The sequence below is a fragment of the Ammospiza nelsoni genome, chromosome 5 (genome assembly GCF_027579445.1).
Source record: "Ammospiza nelsoni isolate bAmmNel1 chromosome 5, bAmmNel1.pri, whole genome shotgun sequence".
Taxonomy (NCBI): Eukaryota; Metazoa; Chordata; class Aves; order Passeriformes; family Passerellidae; genus Ammospiza; species Ammospiza nelsoni.
Window position 1 is genome coordinate 25555231 of NC_080637.1, and position 24874 is coordinate 25580104.

The 24874-nt window shown below is 36.5% G+C and overlaps 1 protein-coding gene across 3 annotated transcripts in view; it reads right to left on the bottom strand.

Annotated features, from left to right (window-relative positions):
* Positions 1 to 24874, bottom strand: part of MDFIC (MyoD family inhibitor domain containing) — a 52519-nt gene that overhangs the window by 14314 nt on the left and 13331 nt on the right. For all 3 annotated transcript variants that reach the window (XM_059473206.1, XM_059473208.1, XM_059473209.1), the window contains exons 3-4: positions 24635 to 24766; positions 2195 to 2470 (exon numbers count right to left, since the gene is read on the bottom strand). In XM_059473206.1, coding sequence (XP_059329189.1) covers positions 2195 to 2470; positions 24635 to 24766 — 408 coding nt within the window. The remainder of the gene's footprint in view (positions 1 to 2194; positions 2471 to 24634; positions 24767 to 24874) is intronic.

A 24874-nucleotide genomic window follows, 5' to 3' on the forward strand; every position in this document is an offset into this window, starting at 1 on the left:
ATTGTGCATCTTCTAAAAAATTGGGATGATAGAACAAATGAAGTATATATTAATACTTCCTGAGAGGTAACAGCTTGATAAGAATACTACTTACAATTTATCGTTCTGTCATGTAGCCCCATAGGGTACCTTACTGCAAAACTGAAGAAGCTGTCAGAAAGCTTGTATATGTGTGCATGCAGATGTGTTTACACAAATATAAAACACACCTGCCAGAGAACTGTAAAGCAAAATAAATTTCAAAACCAGAAAATCCCTTTTAAAAACAAATATTCCCTTATGGGCATATTCCAATACACCAGACATTAATCACTGCACGATAAAACCCGGGCTTTGGTCAGACTGAGTAACAGAAAATTTAGAGCTGCAGACATTTGCAGAATGGGACAAGCTACTCAGAGCATATATCCAAGTTCTTACATTCAAAAGGACATTACAATGCCAGATGTACAGTGTTGACTTTATTTAACTTTAGCTCTTAGGTGACTTGTGAAATTGCATGTGACAATAAGGACTATCCTGTATTTCTCTGCTTTGAAAGAATGCAAGTTATACAATGTGACAACACTATTTAATGATCTGTATTTTAATCAGATATGCCTTTAAGGATAACAAAATTTCTACTGCATATAAAAATATTGTGTGATGGCAACTAACTCAATTGTGTTGGATATTAAAATCAGACATTAGAATTTAAAGTTAAATCTAAGACATTAATAATTTTCTCCTCAAACACTTTTTAATTTGACATAATGATATTCAGTTATTAAACAGAAAAAAACCCCAACAACTGTATTTGTTACAGGATAATTTTAGAAGAATAAAGGAAATGTTTGCCATAATTATTTGTATAGGGGAATGAACAGGATAGGCACTGCCTCTGAAACAACAGTTTGGCTTTTTTTTCTTTGGAGATTGGATTTCTTAAATTCAGAGGCCTGCACTTTGTTTCAGTCACATGAACAGATGAATGACAGAGTGTATCTATCTAGGATTCTTAAGATACAGTCTTTTCAAAGTGCACTAAGGAGAATGATAAAAGGATATTTCACGTAACAGAGAAGGATACAGAGGAAGTATGAAGTTGTGATTTTGGAAAGAAATGTTAGAGGACTAAAAGTGCAACAGAAAAGTAACAATAGATTCTTGAAAACAGACATGAAAATAAACAATAGCTAGGGGGACCAGCCCATGGAAGGGTCTGACTGAAGCTGTTGTTGATATTACTACACAGATCCACTAAGTTTGACTAAAGTAGTTGAAGCCAAAAGGAGTCACTCCACTGATGTCAGGCTTCATTCAGGGCACTACGTGTGGTCCTTCTGATGCCTCATCCTTTCATCTAGGCTGAGAATCTTCCCCACTTCACTGAACAGTACCATCTCCTATTTCTCTATGGATCTGTGTCTGTCCCCTCCCTCTAGAGTTGTTTTTTCTTAACCAGTCACATCTGTGCCTGCCTCAAACCAAAAAAATTTCTAGCTCTTGTTAAGGGCAGTCGCAAAGTCCATTGAGTATATTAGTACTAATGGGAAGGCAGTGGATTGAGAAGCTCAGGAACTCTGGAACCTTAAGTGTAAATTCAAGAAGTGAGAGCATAGAGACACAGCTAAAACATGAGAGAAATTATTTACTTTTGCTTATTTAAGTTATTCAGGAGTATGAAGCTTTTTTGTGTGCATTATCTACATCCCAAATATAGCATAAGGCATACTGAACACTGAAGCACAGGTCACTGTTTTATTATCTAGTGTTTAGACCTCACAGCTAGTCAGGATATCAGCTAACAGAACATTTCAAAAGCAAAGTCTACCCTCGCAGAGCCTGCCATTACTGGATTTAAATATTTACTATGACTTGAATTAGTAGTACTTTAATGGGTTTTTTTCTGATGTACGTGTGACAATGTTGACAAGAATTTCTATCAGTTCAGGATACTAAGTACAGAGACTAAAACATTATCAGATCATGTTGACCAAATGTCAAAAGCAAGAACTCTCCCATTCCTTCCCTTTCCTTCAAATACTTAATATTTTCCTTTGGGAAAGAAGCATGTCTTTTATCTCAATAAGTTCTGTTTGCTTCTGGAGCATGAGTCACACTCTTCAATTATTTTCAGTTGATTGTATAATTTTTACTGAGGTTTGGTTGGTCTTTATTCAGTTTGGTTTTTTTAGTAAGAATATCAGCTTACCTTCTGGTGAGGTACCTGGCTTTTGAGAAAACACAGAGCTTATTTTACTCTTCTTACTGCTGTTGCTGTTGACAGACAAGGTGGACTGAATTTTTCTGTGCATTTTTTCTGAAACAGGAGACGAAAGCTTTCTGTTGTCTGCAGGCATATGCTTGACCCCGTTGTGAATTCCACTTCCATTACTCAGACCCACATGGCCATTTTGGATTTTGCCACTTTCTTCCTCACTCCTTTCCAGTGCTGAAGCATTTGGCTGAGGCAAACGTTGAGGTTGTGCTTAAAGAACAAGAAAGAAAGGGTTCATTTAAATTGCAAATTGATAACTGACCACTTTAGGCTAGACTGGAAATGCAACTTTCATTGCTGTTATTGATCTAAAAACAGACTGACAAGTTAACATTCCCCATCAAGACAATAAAGCAAAAAATATCTCTAGATTAAAAATAATTATTAGTTATTCAAAAAGCATGTCACATCTTCATGAGACCTTGATTATCCATTTGACAATCCAAGGAAAGGCTTGCAAAGCTCTATGAACTACACACAGAGAATAATGCAAGTAACTTGAAGAAAGGGAAAAAGTCAAGATTGGGAAGGAATGTAGCAAAACTGATATAAATTTGTATTGATGTAATCAAATTAATAGCGTGTGAAATACACCCAAATGAGAGAAAAAGTGTAAGAGTAAAGATACAGACCCCAGTAATGGGCTAAGATGCAGGCTGCCAGCATTCAGAAAACAACCTGAGTGACATGGTAGGGGTCCCCTAACACTCAGCCACCCAGCATATTATAGAAGAACAGGAATATCCAGGTAACTAACAAGTTTGAGCTTAAATCATAGAGCTCATGGATTACAGAGAGGTACAAAACCAACCAAGATCTGGTTCTGTGGAAGAGGTAACCAGAAAGAACATGCGTTCAAACACCACAGAGCTGTGGCAAGCCAGAGTCCTCCCCGCCTCTGCATTTTTCAACTCAGAATCACAAGTTAAGAAATGGCTGTAATGGGCCAGTTTGGAATTTAGTGAAAACATTTAAATGGTCAAAGGAATAAAAAGAAAAACCCTGCCAAGGCAAGAATCTGCAGTGACCTGGCTAAGTCTCCAAGAGTACACGCTATAAACTTATCCTAATGAGTAAGTATGAAACTCAGCCATTTTGTGTTGAGCTAATGTATCAAAAAGGAGAATATTTGTAACATGGAAAGGGATTTCCTATGTATTCTTTAGTCTGTAACTAAAGAAAATATGCATAACTTTTTAATGTAAAGCTTAGTAATAAAGAAAAATGGTTTCAATGTAACAATTCTTATTTAGAAAAAATCATACAGGTTTCATGGGGGAAAACTAATTAAACTGTAAACACAGTAACACAACAAGATTTCACAATCAAAAAGTATCAGCCCAATCATCTCTCCTAATCAAAACACTGCATCATGCTTGGAAATAAAGAGGTTTCCAGACAGTCCAATCTTCACCTATTTAAAAATGTTATGTCAAAGAAGAAGTCCAGATTCTATTAGATACCCAAGGGACGAAGAATTAGTGCCAGCAGTAAGGAAAAACAGTGCTTCAGTTCATTCTCTTTTCAGATGATTCATATCCATTTTCTGATGATTTCACAGTATCAAGGTAAAAATATATATAGATAATTATAGGTAGCTTGTTCTTAAAGAAACTACTCCACCAATCACTTCAGGTACAAGTTAACTAATTTTCCAATAAATACTACTGGGACAAACAGACCAAGATGGTCTCTAAAAGGACTCATTTCTAAATTTGCCTAACAAACCCCCAATGCTTTCCTTTTATCCAGAACACTAACACTGCTCTCATATTGCTTTCTCCACAATCATCAACTTTTCCAGATTAAACTTCACACAAATCTTAAACTTTATGTTCTGGTCACGCTCACAGGTAACAGAGGATTCTTTTTCATAATAGTTTAAATATGAACTGGTTCATGCTTTTCTTGCCACTTGATATTTTAGTCAATGCCACTAACGTTTTCAGAAGATAGCCCTGACTGCCCACATTTATCTAGGTCAGAGTAACCCTTCTTGAACCTACTTGACCAAAGTGATAATTTTCTGTTGCAGGAAAGAAAGAGAGGGCTGGGGGAAACATTCATGTTTTAGACTCCCCGAAGATTTTACAGGGAATAAAGATCAAAGATCATCCCTTTCCATTACCAGTAGTAACTGCTCAGAAACCTCCAAGCCAACAAAACAGGAGCACACTATCTGAGACCTGAAGAAGTAACTGGTACCCAAAGGCTTTTTTATTGACAACTCTGAAACTGCTTCTTCAATTTTGTATTAGTGTTTGTAAAATCTATGAACAGAAGCATAAGAAAGGCACTTTCTTCCCTTTGGAATTCAATTTGGGCTACGGATGCCTTGAGAGGCTACCTAGAACAGAGACTAGACAGTGTTAAAGGAGTAAAGTAGGTGTTTATTAAAAGGCCTTCAAAGGATACACTTTGGGCAGTACCAGAGCCTGGCTGAGACTACACCCAAGATAGACCCTGGGTCACAGTTTTTCACACTTTTAGAGGTTTTGCTCCATTTACATATTGGGCTTAATTGTCCAATTACAGCTTCACATTATGCAGTTCCATCCTCCCAGATTGCTCCTCAATTCCCTGTTGTTTACACTTTTTGGACCTGAAGCTGCAATGGCGTCTTTGGTTCTCAGGCTGGAAAAGGATTGTTTTGTCTGACTAGACTGTGAAGAGAACTTGCTGACACTTTATATGAGGTTCACAGTTATACACTAATGCAGTACAGAATCTGAAAAATATGAAAGCTAAAATTTAATGCATCACTATATATTTGGTTAACATTTCCAAACTCTCATAAACATCCCAAACCAAATTTTTGTGGAATTTTCTCCTATTTGAATAAATATTAAAAGTATACTACCAGGAACCCTTTGTGTAGATTCTCTTTCCATATATGTGCAAAATAGTCATAAATCTTTGCCAATACCAGAAATGAAAATTTACTCTCTAAAATTCAGTGTTTACATCTACAGCACCCCATAGTTTTATCTTCATTATCCAACTTAAATGCAAATTTTGTAATTAAGGAACAGTGTTTTTCACATTTCATGTAATGTGTCCTTACCCTGCATTGCTTATGATTCCCTGCTGTGGAGTAGTGCAGTTGTACCAATGAACTAGAATTGCTGGAGAGCAGTTAACCTTCCTCAATAAACACAAGCAATAGACTTTTCTAAAAATTCTCTATGTCTGAATGTCAGTTTATAAAACTGACATCTATGACCTTTATCTAAGCCACTTAAATTGGTGGTGGCAGCTTACAAATTGTTTATATATTTTGGGGGCTTTGCTACAATATGGGAACTTGACAAAATATCCAAAATTCATTCTTTAAAATTAGGTGTGTTTCTGTCAAACTGTGGATAAATGGAAAGACTTGGAAATCAGAACAGTTACAGGTTTTTTATTTGATTATTATTTTTACTAATGGTTTAGGGACTTTTCTATGGTTTTTTATTATTTTAATTTTTTATTAAGTAATATTGTTCCCAAAGTACCCTTACTTGCATCTTTTAGCATTAACATACAACTTTTTAGCTGACTGGCTTTACAGTATTCACGTGTGATACGCAGGTCAAATCAAAATGGAATAAAACCCCAAATGGATTAGTTATCTCAATTTAAATTTATTTTAACTTTATTGATAATTTTGCACTAGGGAGACTTGAATCTTATGGTTAAAACACACTTGAAACCAATTAGGAACCACATGACCGCATTCTAGCATAAAGAACAAAAGCAATTGACAGTTCCAAGATTAAACCACAACTACTCAGTTTAGAACAGAAATATTTTTACCTTATTTTTTAAAGGTTGTGTACATCTTAAAAAAAAAAAAAAAAAAAAAAGGTGTAATATGGAGAACGACACAATGCTTCTTAAAACACAGTGATACCCAGGGACTCTCACTCTCTCTTTAATGATCCACTGCTCTCATTCAGCTGTCTTTCTTTTTTCAAATCTTTACATATGTGACAGCTCTCAAAAGTAGACCATAGACCATCTGGCATTTTCCGAGGTGTAACTTGTGCAAATTCAGCTCTACTGGGAACACAATGCTATCTTCTGCCTGCGTTATAAAAGATACAATAGAATGTAGAACTTATGAGTTGTTTTGAATTATTCATTTTTTGCCTGTATATTCAAGAAATTTTACAAACTCTGCATTTTGTACTACATAATCACATGCGTTAAAGGTACAAAGAAACTTTTTGACACCTCTTTTCTACAGAAAGATGGCATTTTGTTTGATATGTGAACATTCAGCGCCTGTTATATCATTCTAAACAGGCCATGTGCTGCTACAAAAGATCCCATTTTACACTCTATGTATGAGCAAAAATGTTATTCTTGATATTCACTAACTAATGCAACACACATCAAAATTTCAAATGTGTGTTGGATGAACATTCAGCATCATCAAATCAGGACGGTACTGGTCACTTACTATATGTTAAAGATTTAAGAAAAAAATCATTCCTCAGACAACACAGAAAAATTGTCATTTCAAACATCTACAATGAGTAGTTTCAAAATGTCCTAAGAAATACCATGCTTTTCAGGTTAATATGTTTTTAATCTTTAGCAAAACCAGTAGATTTAAGTCAATATTTTATACAGTGCTAACACTAGTGGATTTTCAATAAGAATGATAAATATTAGATTAATGATTCAATAGACTGAATCTTTTTTGATAGAAAACTAGCAGATAATACAGGTAGTAATAACTGCACATGAATCTGCTGCCTTGGAAAAGCAATAAAAAGGCCCTATATTGCTATAGCATATAATCTATTAGCGTGTTTCACACCTTCTTTTCGTTGGCTTCCTTGCAAAGTGGGCCTTAATACAGTGACTTCTGCTGTTATTTAACTGACTTTGCACAATAATTTAATTGTAAGGTTATTATCTGGTGAATTCAAGTAGTAAACATTTATTATGGTATTTGATGGTTTTGAAGTAACTATGCACATTCTCCTTCAGACTGTAAAACTCTTAGCACACTTTAAATGAATATTCACAAAGATATGCACACCTTGACTGCACACTGATTTACACCTTACAAAGTCCCAGCTGTTCTTAAAAGAAAAATTCTGATGCATGCATTTAAGAGGAAAATGTATGTCAACAGAGGGAAACTCTCAACCGAAAGAGGACCAAAAGAAGACAGTCTAAGCTATCATTAGGGATTTTATACAAAACACAAAAACAAACATACACTGAATGCAGACTCCTCTGAGTCAAAGTGAATCAAAACAAAACATCAGGCGGGAGAGAAGAACTGAGACAGTTAATTAGTAGCCTAATCACATCAAAAGCCATTCCAAAGCAGCTGACACAGACATCTGTGGAGTTTTGCTAGTCTGGCCAATGAAAGTGATGGAAAAAAAACTTTCCAGTTTACAGCCTGAGTTATCTGACTACACACCCAGAGAGGGAAGAACAATTTTTTTCCTTATGTATGACACAACAGTTTATGATGACAAATCAGGCCACAGTAACAGTATTTTTGCAGGTGGATGTGGGAAGAATAAAATGCACAGCTCCTGGTTGTAAAACTGTAATTGTATTTTCAAACATTGAGAAAATACATCATATTGTTTCACTGTATTCTTAACCTTTCTCTCTTCCCCAAAAGGTTGCAACTACAATAGGAAGATGAGTTTTTTTGGAAATACAGAGGTCCTGATTGGTTCCACTAACACTGAAAGTCAAGATCTACAATTAACTTGAGCTGGAGGAACTGTTTGATCTCAGTGGACACTGCTCCTACTCCCTCTGCATGGATCACATGGAACAGACCATATGTAAGGGAGGTAAGAATCAGGCCTCTGGTTTTTATCAGTGCTTCTTTGCATCACTGATTTAAGCATAAGGGGGAAAATAAAGCAGATGACAGTCAAGAATTGCACAGTAAAACCAGGGGCTGCCTGAATTCTAGAGTAAAATTAAGGTGATTCTAAATTACTTCTGGAGAAAGTGGAGAAAACATAAATTCTTTAGATATAAAAGGCAACATTTCCCAGAGACTAGCAAAAAAATCTTAACTTTTCAAGAAAATTATATATTGTATGTGTTATAGGCTCAATAAGCATAAAATGTTACTGAAACTGGGAGAACTCAAGTATCTCAATCCTTCTCCATCCCCACTTTCTAACTAAATCCCGACTAGTCTCTAATATGATCTTCAAACTACATCAATAGCTTTCTCTGTCTAGCTATCCAGAATATTAACATTCAGATTACAAGACGTACCTCTGAGTCAACCTGTGAAGTGGCTTTTGTCAGCAATTATTTTTGAATATTTTCTGGGACATAAATAGCATATACTGCAGCTACCATATCACAGAAGGCATACATTAACTAAATAACAAGGTACCATCAAGGCACCATCTATCTTTTAAAATCATTTTTTTACACTGAATTTTTTATACCATGCTGACTTTACAAGGAAAACAAAGTATCAACTAACAGCATCAACCACCTTTTTAGAATTCCTTCTTGTAAGACGTGAGGACATCTTCAAAATGAATACAATATATTATTATGAAACAGGATGTCCTTTGTAATGAAAATACTGTAGTAAAATTGCTGGTACGAGTTTTACAGGACCCACACTGAGAGCACTTTGTTAGAATACATCTGAGAGCACATCCAGGGAACACCTGATATAACAGAAACAAGGCTGGCAGGGGACAAAGGGAAAAGACATTTTATCCTGTCAGCTTTCACTTGGTGAAAGGTGGACAAGAATGGCAAACGTGTGCATGTGTGTCTATGGGTTGAGAAGCAACACAAGTGCACAAGACAGTGCCCAAAGTACTCTTATATCTGTGCAAAGACACCTGCAGTGCCTTCCTCTGGCAGGACTTTACACACTGTTTGAAGGGTTGCAGGAATTGTATAAAGATGTCTTTGACATTCCCAGAGAGATGCGGTTAGCACAGGGAAGCATGAAAAGGGCTCGTAGCCAAGGTTTACAAAGTTGAAAAGCAGTCCAACTGGCAATATGGGGTGACTTTCTCTATTTACAAATCCTACATCCTTCCTGATGTGATTCTGCAAAATGAACAAATGCCCACTGATTTTCTTTAATGACTGCAACAGCAAATTTTAAATATTTGCTAAACTGAGTAAAACCCCTAACATTTTTAGTTACCTATCTTGTAACAATTATCTCAGAATCAAAATACCCTTTGGCTTCTAATTACCATTAGATTGTCAGTAAATTATTCTTCTTTATCAAACACATCTTGCCATCATTAGCAATGTTTTTTCTGAGACTGGAAATATTGTCATCTATGATAAACTTTGCAGATGATCTGGAAATTTTTGGTAGATCGCAATATAATTAGAAATAAAGAGAATTCATATACTGCACTGATTGTTAAACTACACCTACATAAAGTTGAATACAGTTCTTACTGTAGCATAGTTTGTTGTTTCTTGAGAACAAACAACAGGAACTCACCACAAAATACCAAGAGCCAAACACAAAGCAGGGCATTATAGGTAACAGACACCCATACACCTGGGGAATAAATCCCTACATAATGTTTCATTCAAGAGTGGGAAATTTTACCACAAACTTTCCACTTGCAACATTTCTGTATCCATTTTTCTTCTCAAGCATTCTGCTAGGACTGGAAAAGAATTGTACTGTATTTGCTCTTGTGTTTCATAGCGTTACAAATATGTACTGCAGTGGTAACAGTTGCACAGACATGTGGAATAGCAGGTTTACTCCTGGTCACCAATCCAACACTCCTAGGGCATATTTATGGAGTTTAATAGATTCATTAGTTACTACTGCAGCTAGTTTCTTGTTCGGTTGTTTGCTGTTGCAGCTAGTTTGTGGGTTAGTTTGGGGGTTTTTTATAATTTAAGATTTTTTTCTTATTTAAGGTGAGATCTTTAGTTATTTCATCCTGTGTTTTCCACAGAGGTAATTTATTAAGAGGCATCTTCATCTACTTGGGGTTTTTTTTTTTGTTTGATTGGTTGTTGTTACATTTTCCTTCATAAAACACAGTGGCTTGTAAAACACTGGATCTCAGAAGTGAATAATCAGTGCACTAAGAATCGGAGAATTAGCTTTTTGCTAATTCTTAATGTAATAAAATAGATCTATTTCTTCAACACAAATAATCAGCAATTTCCTAAATGTGAAGATGGGCCCTGAAATGACAAAGGGCACTAGGAGTGCAATACAATCCATCTCACTGAGGAACAGAATGCTTTGTTTCTGGAGCTCTAACTTTAAAAGAAAGTTTATCAACCACTAAAGGTAATCCAAGCTGGTGGCATGCCATTACAGCAGTTATGCTATTTGTATCTGCTACAACATAACAATAGTACCACTGCATAAAGACACACTGATGTCCCATGGAATTTGACACATTAAGTCTCAAATATTTGAAATAGTTTTGATGCCCCTCACCATTGTGTTACTTGCTCCCAAATAAAGTAAAAAACATCAAAGAGAAGCTACAAACAACAGGATATGGCTTGCTGGGTTTTGCCTCATAAGCGGCACAGCAGGATGCACCAGTCAGGAGAGATAACCTCAGTGTCATTAACAGCCATAACCTGAGCAAGTGCACAAACAGGTCCTCTTGCCTCCAGCACCTCCTGCTCCCTTCCTCAAAACCCCTGCAACCACTGACAAACTAGACTCTGTTTTACCACAGGAAAAAATGTGGGATGGTGAGGCAGCAGCTTCTCAGACAAGCCCATACAGCATTCACCTCTGAGTACAAAGATATTCTGAGGTCAGGTTTATTTTCGACTGACCGTATATATCAAGTGTGCACATGTCAAGATTGCAGTGGTCAGCTAAACTCATACAAAAAAATGCATATAAACTGGCTGTACTTGGTTTTAAAAAGAACCCAAAATGAAATGCTTGGAATGAGCAATTCCCTTAATGTTCACTGCTCCTTTGATTTCTAATCCTCAGCTCACGTAAGTGACAGAATTTCAGAAGATTCTAGAAAGTGTTCCACCTCAGGTGTGATCACTTGCTCTCAGTGCACCATCTTTTGTAATCTCTGTAATTTTAGTACCCACTGCTACTATTAACAAAACTAATTGCAGAAATCAAAAAGGAGTGAAAACATAGTAACAGCAACAGAGAGGATTATATGAAAAGATGGCAGGAAAACACAGAACATGAGTACAAATATAGTAATATATAAATTGATAACTGAGTTTTTGATTCCATTGCTCCATTTATTTTCGCTATGCTATTCTTTCTTGCAATACATAGCTGATGCTAAGTTTGGCATTGGCTGATACAAAGTACCAGAAAACCAAAGAAAGAAAGAAAGAAAGAAAAATATCACAGCTGCAAGAAAAATGTAACAAGGGACGAAAATGGACAATAATGCCAAATGACAGCCAAAACTTGGAATTTTACATTATTAAAACAATAGTAGAGCAAAATAATCAAAAGAAAAAAGAGCCTATAGGAACTACCCAGAAGAAGAGAACTCTGGAAGGGAAGGAGACAAAGAGAAATAATACATAGTGAGCTGAGCCACTTTACTTCTGTGAGAGCAGAAAAGAGTATGGAAGAAGAAACAAAAAAAATCCACAAGTAAAATCCCAGCGAATCTGAAGCATTTGCTACAGATTTTGCAAGTAAGAAAAGAATTAAATGATAACTCATTAGTTGATAAGCAGTGAAATATAACAAAGATGAACATTTCATACTTATACAGAGATCAGGTGCTGAAGCAATAGCTCCCTTCTGCTCAAGGTCAGAGAGGATCCTGGAGCCCAGGCCAAAAATCAGCCACACTCAGCACTAGCAGCACAATGGAAAATGGAAATTCTGTGTCAGAAAGCAGGGTGAGGACTTGAGGTCCACAACAATAACTCTTCATGACCCATCTTTTCATAACAGCAGACTTCATAGTTAACAGAGTGATTGCCAGTAGGAGAAAAAAGATGTGGAAAAATGGTTGAGACAGCAGCAAACGTCCGTCTGTTTCCTGATCCTGAAAAAGCAAAGTGTGAGGAGAAAGAGAAGCAGCATCTATCTGCACAGACAACACACTGAGGAGCTTTAGTCTCATTTATGGATGTTCTTCAGCTGCAAGAATTCCCTTATGGCAAGCAGGGTCCATCAGATGGGTACAGGATACCCCTCACCAAATCACCAGGTTTCTAAGTCCATGGTCTGGATGAGTGGGGCTTCCCCATCCCAAAGCACTCCAGGGACCCCAGGTCAACAAAGGATTTTGAATCACACACAAAGTCCAGGCACAGCTCCTGTCACCAAGGCTGTCTCAAGGGCGGCTGTATGCCACTAATGCACCAGCTTGGCATCAGGATGACCCAGAAATGAGAGTTCTTTTTCCACCTTTGAACTAACTCTTTGGTGTACCTTGAAGTCACAAGGCACCATCTAACCCAAAATATTTTTGTGAAAGCTCTACATGTAAGATTCTTGAGTATATACTTTGAAAAGTGCTCTTTTTAGAGTCCTTGAAAAACCTATATTCTCTTTTTTTCTTCCCTAGATTCAAATCTACAAGCAACCATGGACTAAAAGGCTGAATCTCTGTATAAGAGCTGTCTTTTCCCTTCCCCACCCCACCCCACCCGACAGGCAGTTTAACTTTGACTCAAAAACAGTTGTTTCATATGCCAAGGGAAAAGGCAACAGAGTCTTTCTGAACATAAACCTTTTCCCACTGAGAGCTTCGTGTGTCAAAGTCAACACTGAATGCACTGAATATCAATCATCGTCACCAATACTAAGGAAAAAAGGCAAATATTTTTTACTTAACTGCTTATTTATCACTTTCTACCAAAATGATCTAGCAAGACCTCTTTCTGACTTGGCTGGAAAAACCCACAAATCCTGGCCAAGTTTTCATAATGACCTCGATTGCATGAATTCAGTATAGCAATAAAAACAAAAAACAAATGAGATTTTGCCAGCTGCTCACGGGTCCATCCCTTAGAGCAGAGCAAAAGTCAGACTGCTGACCGTGCCTGCTGTAAACCAAACTTCCTGTAAAAATGATGCACTTGGTTTCCTGAAAGGAAGCAAAACATAAGCTGCTCAAACAATACATAAGAAAGCTCTGATATCTCAGCCACACAGTTACAAATCTGTCCTGTTAGAAAAATACAGTGCCACATCAGTGACCAACAGCAACAAGTGCAAAAATTCAGAGAAACAAATGCATTACCTCAATAGGACAGCATCAGATTAGTTGAAAAAATTGAAAAATTGTTTTAATGGGATGTAATTACCTGTAAAACATTTTTCTTTCATTCCACCACTGAGCTAAAATTCTGATTCTCCACTCTGTTCATGAAACAAGATATAATTCCCTATGAAATTGTTGCGCCCAAACGATATTAACAGCAAAATACTAGTTTTTATCTCTAACATGCAGACAGGGATTATTCTCATTCCAGCATGTTTAAAAGCATTCAACAGTACCTATGGAATTATTTTCATTCTCTATTAAAAACAGTTCTTTCAACTTACAAAACTATGCAATTTGACCCACTGAAGTTTATTTAGTTCATCGTTGGGTTTAAAACATTTTTAAGTAGCATTTAAATTTGAATTAGCTCCATGCTTGGAATCGGTGCTTTTTGCAACACAGTTGTTTTATTTGGTTTTAAAACCTTTTGTTTTGTCTTAGAAGACGTACATCTCTTTATTCACAGAAAAAAAAATCCTTCTGCACTAATCACAATTACTTTTTTTTAATGGAGTGCAGATACAGAAATGAAATCCATGCTGGGTCAGTATTATTTGCAATACTGAAAAATGTCCATTTATGCATTTTAAAAATATTTTATTACAAGTTTTTACAGTAAACTGAAGGATTTCCAGAAAAGAAACATCATTTTAAGTGAAAGCATTAGAATTTAGCTACTTTTTTTTGTCCTTTACAGTTTAAGAGCTTTGAAAAAGTCACAGCTGAGACAGCAAGCTTGTCTTACCCACAAAGATCCAACGCACAGCACAGCAACCACATCAAACACAACCCACCTTCCCTTGCTGCTGACACAAGGCTTCAGCCACAAAAGCATTCCCAGCAGCAGCAGCAGCACCTGCTCAGGCTGGTGAGAGGTGAGCCAAACTGCCCCTGTGCTGTGCAGCTTTTCCCTGCCTGGCAAACACTGCAGCCTCACTTGCACTTCTTGGCCCCAAACAAAAACACTTAGGGAACCACTCCAACAACTGCTACGGGGGCAGAACTACACTGTTCTTAACACCACCATAGCCACTCTTCTGGAGAGTCCAGGCAATCTGCCATTCTATCTGCCATTTGGAATTCATTCCAGCACCCTTTTCTTTCATGTCCTTGAGTATAACTGGCTACATTTTACTGTGCCATAACATTTTCTGAGGCTGCTAGAACTAACAAATCATTATGGAATATTTCCCTACTACCTTTTATTTAATTAGCATTATGACGATTCAGCCAAAATTCCCTGTTTCTCTACAGTGCAGTACAAAGAGAGAAGCCAACCTACTCAAAAATTACCAATGTTTTATTTTTTTAATACATGCTTTTTATTGGCTTCCCCAGTTTTCAGTCTTTAACTTTCTGCTTTTGTCAGTAACTACAAACTAAGACCAGGTTAATTTTTTTTTTATTTTATGAAAAATTAAATCTCATATTATCAGATGGCTCTAGAAGCTGAGTTTCGTAGTGTGTTGTAAAGTTTAACAGCTGGGGGCTTTGCATGAATTGCACAGTATCTTGACAAAATTCACTGTTAGCTCTCCAATAGTCAGATTACTCATGCTAATACAAAAAAGGTCATTGCTGCTTAAAAACCAGCTTAAATGTTGCTGTTAACACATAGAAGCTGAAACAGGCTTTTGTACTGAAGCACTTTAAAATACTTTCAGTCAACCTATAAGCACAACCTCACTGTCATTGCTTACAGGTTTGCCATTGTATTTGAGAAAGAAGTGGTGAAACAAAGGACTGTTCAAGCAACCAAATAGACAAACAAACAAAAATAGGAAAAAGGGGTACTAGAGAAAATTATGCAAACAGAAAAGAGAAAAATGGCTTGGCATCAGAATTATTAGAGGGATGGGCCAGTCCTTTCTTTATTCTTTTACTTTATAAAGGCAAATAAGGGAAAGAGGATACAGAATAATTTATTAAAAATGGGAACAAACCTTCAGCATTCCTCCAACTTTGATTCCACCATATCACTGATACGCACCCTTTACTTTCTTCCAAAATTACCCAAAATTCTAAGGAGTTTTTTTAAAAATCAATAGTTTGAAGTGCCATTCCATTATAGCCATCATGAAATGCACTTCTGTCCCCAAGTTTTGAAAGTAAAATATATTTTCTATGGAAACCTTCCCTGTGCTTTCAAGCAAGTCTTCTCTCCTTTTACATAAGGACCTGCTCCAAAAAAATTCAACAAAATATAAATAATGAGACCTGAACTTCTTCTCCTATTCCAGCTATCACAGCAGAATTCCTGGTGTGGATGCTGATTTAATAAAAAACAAAAGCTTTTGCCAAGTTATTTTCTCTTGTTCAAGGAGGGAGCATAGCCCAGCAAATGGGATCTCTCTGTTCTTCTGAAAATGCTAGAGTAGCAGATGTTCTATAATAACACAAACAGTCAAAACCAAATAGTGATTTACTTAAAATGGAGTCTGTCAACTAAACTGTAAGAAAAAGATTCCTCAGACATAACACCATGCTACAAATGGGAATCAGAAAATCAAGTGGACCAAGAAGTATATCAAGTATATCAAGTAACAGTCAAAGGAGTGGAACAAGAAGAGGAGTGGATAAAAACCAGATACCTTTTACCAGAATTCCTCCTTTAGAAAGTGTTCTGAGTTGTTTTTTTCCTTTCCATATTTCCAAAGTTAAACACTGTCTTATTTGTTGTAAATACAAAACTCACACTAGTTGCAAATTTCCAGGATTTGATCCAGCACAGGACAGCTTCAGAAGGGCTGTGCAGAAGACTCTCAGGGAGCACGGAGACCTTACAGCTGCTCCAGCTGCCTTAATGTACTCTGTCAGTTACTTCATAGCATGATTAACTATGTACAGTCCCACCCAATCTTCTATCTACTGCTGGATACAAATATTTACCAATACTGATTTTAAAATATGACAGTGACTCATCACTAAAAAGTCATCACACAGTAAAAAGAATATATATATATATTGAAGTAGGGAAATACTTCACAAAGTCATACTTACAAAGTGAGCTGCAAAATACTAAATGAGATTGTGTAATTTGATAAAGTCACCTATAAGAAAACTACATGTACGCTATCCAAGGTTACTCTGTATCCTGCCTCACCATCTAAATATTTTTCTGCATCACCTCTGTGAAAAACTGAGGTTGATCCCTCAGAAAAGTTTTTCCAGGCAGGTTAATCCTAAATCATCTCACCAAAACTTATTTTCTTTCATTTTGAGATTCAAGCAAAAAGAGTACTGTTCACTGATCTCCTGTATTCCTGAATTGTACAGTCCTAAAGGATGCTCCATTCTGGTTTGACACTGCTTTTACAGCCAGTTCTGGTCAGCACAATAATCCTTCATTGCTTTTCTGTCAAAATGTGAATTTTATTTCAACTTGCAATTTATGGAATACAGTCAAAATATGCACCTGTCCTACTAAAGAAAGGAGACTGGGAAAGGTAGATGCCTTCTAACTGGCTAAGAGGTTTTATTTTTGAAGATGTACTTCCAAGTTACCTGTACCTGAAGACAGGCTTGCCCCTGATCTGCCAAAGAATGGCAATAGCTTATGCTGTCTCTCAGTAGCAAAAACTTGCCCTGAAGGTCAAATGTGACTCATAGGCCATTTTTTAATAGGTTTGTCTAACTCTTTGCTCTACTTGACTTGTCTCAAAAGTAAACTTCTTGACATTTTATGCAAACATTATACAACCTTAAGTTTGAGTTATAAATCAATAAAACTCACTTAAATGTGAGGAACCTTCACAACAGGAAAAAGTCTCTTAGCTGAAATTCTGCTGTAATTAACATTAGCATTGCTAAATTTTCTCCAAACAAGTGTCATAATATTTATAGTCCAAAGAGAAAACATGATAATTGAGATACTGCATTGAATTTGAGGGAAGAAAGTTTACAAGTAAAATTTAAGCCTCTAAAAATCATGGGTCCGATGATTCAAAACTCAGAATTTGAAAAGTTCTTCTGGTAGAATGTATGAGTTTGCATTTTATAATCACAAACTTCAAGAGCAGTATCCACACAAAAACCTTTCTCACACACCAGAACACTCCAGTTTATTCAAAAAGAGTTAAGGCTCAGGTATCAAATAATCAACCATTCTCTTAAATCAAGTCTCAATATATGTGGAAGCCTACTTTGCCAGTAAAATGATTTTTAAAAATTGGTATTAGAAATAGCTGGAATGAGAACAGCTGTTTGACATTTTAATGTTTGTCAAAAGGTTCCTTGGGTTTGGATTATGAAAAAATTTTTAAGGGAAAATAGAAAGCCACACCACAACAAGACACCAATAGGTCATAGGCTCCTGTTTCTCCTTGTCTTTTATAAAAATACCTTCAAAGAAAGGTATTTGCGGGTTCTTTTGCACTACAGGTCTCATATTATCAGAATGCATAAGAAGTAAGCAGTATTCAGATCTCCCTTTCCTCCATGTAGCTGTATAAAGAAGAAAATGTTTAACTGTGATTACTTAGCTGAGGCTTATCCTGTCACCATGAGTCCCTCTCCGCCTCTTTCACTTTTTTATCAGTAAATAAAAAAATAAAAAATATTTAAAACTATTGTGACCCTTCAATTTTGAAGAATTTATTTCATTATTATGATGTAAACACAATATACAATATACTGCCTTTGAGCTTTATAAACCTACACCATGCTTTTCACACCAATGACAGCAAATACAAAATTAAATCTAAAACAAGAAAAAAAGAACTTTGCCATGGTTTAAATTCATGACATTTTTGCCAGCAGATAGGTTCCTCAAAGTATGTCTTAGATAATGACACTTCCTTACACTTTGTAATTTAGTGTTTTCTTTGCTAAATATGGCTAAGTAAATACTGTTAGTACTGAAAACAGAAGAGTAAAACCACACTGACTCATTGGCTTGGTAGTATAATATTTCACATAGAATGCAGTCAAGAGTTTTCTTATTCCTCCTCTTTAAGAACCAAGCATATTCTACTTTTTTCCTTATAAGAGGAAATAATCAGAAAAAGAAGATAACTATTCTTTCCCATATAGGCATAACAGCATGATTAATTCTGAGACAGTACCAATACAACACAGGAAAATATTCTGAAATAAAGATACAATTTACTTCAGGCCCAAACACAGCAAGCACACGCTACTCAAAGAATTTCACCTTTGTCTGTTACTGGTGATTATTGCCATCCAAACTTCCTCAGCCTCAGACCATAAATTCAGATAACATTTTGAGAGTCACAAGTAAAATAAAACAGAAACTAAAAGGCTCAAAGTAATTCTAGCTATTAGTGATATGCAGAATACATACACCTATCTTATGGTCATCTGGAACAGTTTAAGTTTGACTACTGTTCTGTAAATGGATCCACAACAGCAAGAAGTTTATTTCTTGACACGGAGTGACAACAAAGTATACAAATTCCTCATCTATCTCAGACCATCATTAGCTGCATTGCCTTTCAGCAGGCAATGTAGAGTTGAAGGGGATATACAGAAAACAAATACACCTGGCAGCAGCTTGGTGTAGTACAAGGGACTACTACAGCAACACTCATGTCATTCTGTAAGCACAGAAACGCACGGGATTAGTTAGGTTGGAAAGGACTTCTGAGATCATTGAGTCCAACTTATGACAGAACACCACAATGGCAACAAGATCATGGCACTAAGTGCCATGTCCAGTCTTTCCTTAAATATGCACAGGGATGGTAACTTCACTACCTCCCTGGGCAGTCCATTCCAACATCTGATCTTCCTTACTGTGAAGAAATTCTTCCTGATGACCAACCTAACCCTCCCCTGGTGCAGCTTGAGACTGTGTTTGCTTGTCCTGGGAGAAGAGACCAACTCCCACCTGGCCACAACCTCCTTTCAGGCAGGTGTAGAGAGTGATAAGGTCTCCCCTGAGCCTCCATTTTTCCAGGCTAACACCAAAGACCCAGTCAGACTCTGAAGAGTGTAACTATAACAGTACAGCCACCTGTGAAAATCCCTCTCCACCCAGGAGAGGGTAAAGTGAAGATCACAGGGAAAGGCTTTGATTGTAAAACTCACCAGGCCCCTCAACAGGCCTGAGAAGGTTTTCAAAGACTTTTGGAGCAGCTGTAGTGAAAGAACTGCCAGGTCAGGGGAGAAACAGAAGCAACACAGGCTAGTTCTGTGCCAGGGAGAGGATTAGAAAATCTCTAGGAGAGGAGTTCTCAGGGAGGACCTCTTTACATCTACTATCCAGATTTGTCATAGATTAACCTTTTTTTAAAGAAGGTTCTAAATATCAAATACTGTGCTGCTGTATAAATATTGAACTGATTAAACTTTGTTCATTCATAGGTTAACAGATTTTTTATACCTGGGTCTATTTGGAACACTGTACATAAATCACTTCTTTAACTAATAGAATACACCTTTCAAACCCAGTAATATATTTTGAATAATTTCCATTAATCTATTCTGCACAATTTCTGTAGTCACACACTGTTATGCTGGAAGAAGACTGTATTTGTCATACTTTCTAGCTTTGAGAAGAACCATTTAAGTTAACTCAAGCACTTTGCACTATTTTATAGACAGAATAAACAGGATCATTTGAAATCACAGTAATTGTAAGATGACTGTGCATCATAGAACAGCCAAGAAATGATATCTGGATTAATATCAAACAAAACAGACTTCTAACAGCAGATTAGCTACTTCTTGTTGGAAAAAAAAAAACCAAACCAACAGACTCAAACACAAACAGCATAACAAACTATAGCAATCACTCACTTAGCCAGACAAAGGAAAGGAATGTCCACAGCTTAAAATTAAATAAATAATCATGTAAAGTGAAAATGTCAACATAGAATACAGAAAACAAAAAGAAAAATATTTAGGTTTTTACTTCAGAAGCATATAGTAAATAAAATAGTGGCCAGAAGACCACGTAAAATTGATCACCACAGAGCTGAAAGAAGCATCCCTTTCTCTGAAGAACCACTCTTATCAGGAGGGTATTCCATGGAGGAGAAAGAGACAATTGAAGCTTGAAAATGATGGATAGCAATGACCTTTCTATCTGTAAAACATGGGCATATTTTAGGTATTTAATCTTCAGAATTGGATTATTATTAATCAATTATTCATGACAATTTGAATCTATGGTAGATGTTTTTTGTTTTCTTAAATATCACATAGCTAAGCTTCTGCTGGAGAAATGGAAAGGAGATTAAATCCTCACAAGCAAATAGTGTTCAAGACTGGCATTTTATTCCCTCCTAAACATTCCCTTCCCTGCATAGCAACACACATTGAAGATAACCTAGTGGCCTCTGCAAAAATCCTGCCTAAGTAGTCTAAAATCCATCTTTATAGCCTTTTTTTCTCCAAGAGGGAAAAAAATCCCATACCTCTTCCAGAGAACAAAGAAGAGCATTGTGGTTACACAGAGCAGCAAAAACTGCTATGGCTTCATTCCTATAGCCACAGGTTACCCTGCTGCATGTTTAACATTCACTCCTCCTCACTTGCCAAGAGTGAGTGATAACAGAAGCAGAACCACTTCATTATGGGCCACCAGACCATACAATGAAAATAAGCAGAAGGTGTTTGCAGATATTTTAAATGCACTGGCAAAAAAGATAGCAGATGGACTTATTCTAAAGCTCTTTCGTAAAGCAGAACTCCTACAGTCAGAAATAATATAAAAAATATGTATGTGCCTGTGAAGAGAAGGGAACAGGTATCAACATTTTCCAGAAGAATAACTGTGCTGAAAAATATGTGTCTTCCCAGCTGGGGGAACCACTATGGAAAGACTCTAATCAGGTCCTAAAATTCAAGGATATGGATAGCAGTTGCCACCTTATGATGACTAAAGCCAATTTAACACACATAAAGCCACCAAGGATTTGGCAGTTTTTCCTGTTCTCAAATACTCTGTTAAAAAAGTACACCCTATTCCTAGTCTAACTGAACTTCCTGACATTATATTTAGTTCTCCCTTTGTCTTGCTATAGTTGAAGAACTGTCTTAACAAATTTCTGTTTGTTGTGGCATGCTTCTTAGGGACTAGGCAAAGTCCCTCTTTATTCCCTTTGTTAACACCAAGCAGATTGAATTCCAGGAGGTTTTCCACAACATGGCACATTTTCAACTACTCCAGTCATTCCTGAGATATTTGTGGTTCTCCCCTGACCCTTCTCCAACCGAACAATCTTCCAGTAACAGTTATGCAAGTGTATTAACAATTACCACAGAAAGGTAACACAACTGCTTCCTTCTTATGCAGCCCTTCATTGTTTATATGTCAGTACACAGTAATCTTTTGATTCTCAAACTCTCTTCAAAAACAATAAATTCTTTAGTTGAGGCTTCCCGTAAGATTAACCATTTACCCAGGATATTCTGAACATTTTCATTAATGAGGAGAAGGGATGCTCCAAAGGAGACAGGGAAAAGGCTAATCTGGAGGAAATCTCTGGAGGCTCAAAAAGGGAGCTTGAAAAAAAGAGTGAAAGGGCAAAGCAAGGTGAATGTAAAACATCTTACTGTGGAAAACGGGGGCAGTGTTTTAGTTTATTAATGTTGCCTGGTAAACTGAGTTCACAAGTGCAAATGAGAAATCATACATAATGAAGTCATTACAGGGGCTCTAACACTGGACTTCGTTGTTAGTGTGCCAGTAAATCTGACTGATTAATCTAATTCCATATAACAGCAGGATAAAACAGCTGCAAACAAGGAAAACCTTGGAAATTAAATGCTGGAAACATTTATAAAGTAAAAGCTAATGCTAAGACAAATGGAGTATGCATCAACTGCGGGGATGGAAAACAATCTGTATGGGAAAGAAAGAAACTGAATCATTAGAATAGTGTGGAACAGTTGTGAAGTATGCGCTGTCTAAAACAATTTTTAGAAAGAGTTTTAAAATATACTGTAATAATCGAAACACTGTTTATTTCTAACCTTAAACTTCTTTCAATATACAACAGTCTGTGAACTTTAGTTTGGTGGGGTAATAGATCTGGTTGAATCAAGACCATTTTGAGCTACAATACTTATTTTTTACATGGAATACCCAAGTAACTGTTTGTGATAAGAAAGCTTATGTTTATTTCACTTGTTCTAGTTTTCAAACTTGGCTACTAGGTATATTGAGTTGTAAAACTTCTGCAAACTACAAAATGTATAACTGGTCAAGCACTGTTCCTCAATTTTTAAAAGGAGAACAAACTTCCCTACTCATAAGCCTCACACCCCCCCAAAAAACGCAAAAAGAAACTGCTTTGATTTCATCATTTTTGTTTCTTCCATGTAGAAAATTTTAAACTAAAGGTTATCTGAAGCAAGGAGAGGTTTGCATCACAGCATCTAATCAAATATGACTCATAATAAAGCCTCTACTACACACTTATTAAGATTAAGTGTTTTAGAAACTTACAGCTTTCAGCTAAACTTGCTTTCCACAAAGTCAGAGTACTACTCTGACTCAGAGTAAAGCTACTCATGACTCCAGGATGAGGACAGTCATGCACACTGAAATACATTTTATCCTATCTTCCCCCTTTTCCTTTTTTTCTTTTTGAAATTCAGCAGCAACTAACCCTTCCATCACATAGATATAACTGCATATAATCATCAAGTCACTTCACCAGAGGTTTCCACTATCTGCTGCAAATTCTACCATATGTTGAAAAAAAAGTATCATTTCCTCACACTCCCCAGTGCAGCCACTGCAGTATGTCTTGGTGGTGAACAGATTAGAGGATGCACAGAATCACCCTACAGTCCTCAAGGATTTAGGAAATAAGGAAACTTCTAGGAAGAGGTGATGAGAAGGAGGCTATTCCAAAAGCAGAAGATGCCATATACACCCTTCCATATCCTCAACATAAGCACAAAACAATTGCTTGGCAAGGGACCGTTAGATCTAAAACAATAATCTTTTGGAATGAAGCAAATCTTAAGTAAACTCTCAAGCTGTGCAGGACAATTCTCCCTGTTTATAGCCCTTTAAAAATTATTTTAAATCATCAGATTTAAATATCTGATATGGTAAATTCAAGTTTCCTGTAAAGGATTGAGATAACTATTCAATATATTCGAGGTGTAAGCATATACTGGGATTAAGTATTTAGGAGAAAAAAAAAGGATTAACTAAGATTTGAAAATAATTTCAAATACTAACACAAAGTTTCAGAGAAGATAAATGTATAGATAAGACTAAAAACCAACTAAGCAAAATAACAAAACAATTGAAAAAACAACCTAAAAAGAAACAGATAATTGCAGCAAAAAACCACAAGTTTTGATAACAGTAGGTTTAGAAATATTTACTGCACTGTCAGCAGTACAATGTGCATTGTAAAGAGAAACTAACACTGAAATATGGGATCAGACAACCTCAAGAGAGCTGAAGCACCACTCTGCATTTAGTCCATTTTGTTTCTGAATACACCCAATAATTAGAGAATAGTTCCTTATGCTGCCCCTCCCTTAAACAACTAACGTTCAAGCATTCACAAAATTTTAGAGCATTACAGAGTATTACCTCTGGCAATTGACAGAAATATTTTTGCCTTAAGAGGGTACAATGGATAGCATATGATCTTCAGTCCAAGACAGGAAAATTGGAATGATCTTGCATACCTTTTTATGTTTTAAAGCATACAGGACATACACTAGAAATGTGAAGCTGAAAAAACTAATTTAAAAACTCCACAGTTCCATAGCATGGGTCTACTACTTCAGGACTCAAAACCCTTGAAAAAACTTACACCTGACCAGTACTCAGTGCATCTGGAAGCATAGTTTACTCTGCTGCTTATATATATGCATTACCTGGGAAATTGAGGGTGATGACACCTAGCACAGCTGCATACATGCAGTACTAACTATTGTACTATTAATGAGAAGAATGTAACACTAAGGCTTTAAAGGCTTAGATGCTACAGAGGTCTATACCATTCTGTACCACTCAAATCACACCTTTCTTTATACTTGTTGCTTATGCATGCTGACAGGAGTCAATCTGGGAAATAAATTCAGTAGATGTGCATTAGAGTTGCAACACAATTGCATTTGACACACATTTAACAGAGTCAACAGGCAGCATCCCATTACACTGTGAAAGCAGGCCTCAGCGGCAGCAATTTGTTCTGGAAATACTTACTTCTGATGAGGTCACCATCAGTGCGATTTCCCCAGATGGACTGCTCTTGTGTCTCTGCTTGTATACTCTGATTACTGGAAGGCTGGCTTATGTCTTTATCTTCTTCCACAGCAGTCTCTTGGTCAGTTTTTCCTAAGTCAAAAGAAATTTCAAAATATTATTTTCTACAGTATTTTTTCTCTATGTGAGCCAAACTAATTTTGAAAATTAAAAGTAAGATGGCATACATTATAACTCGTC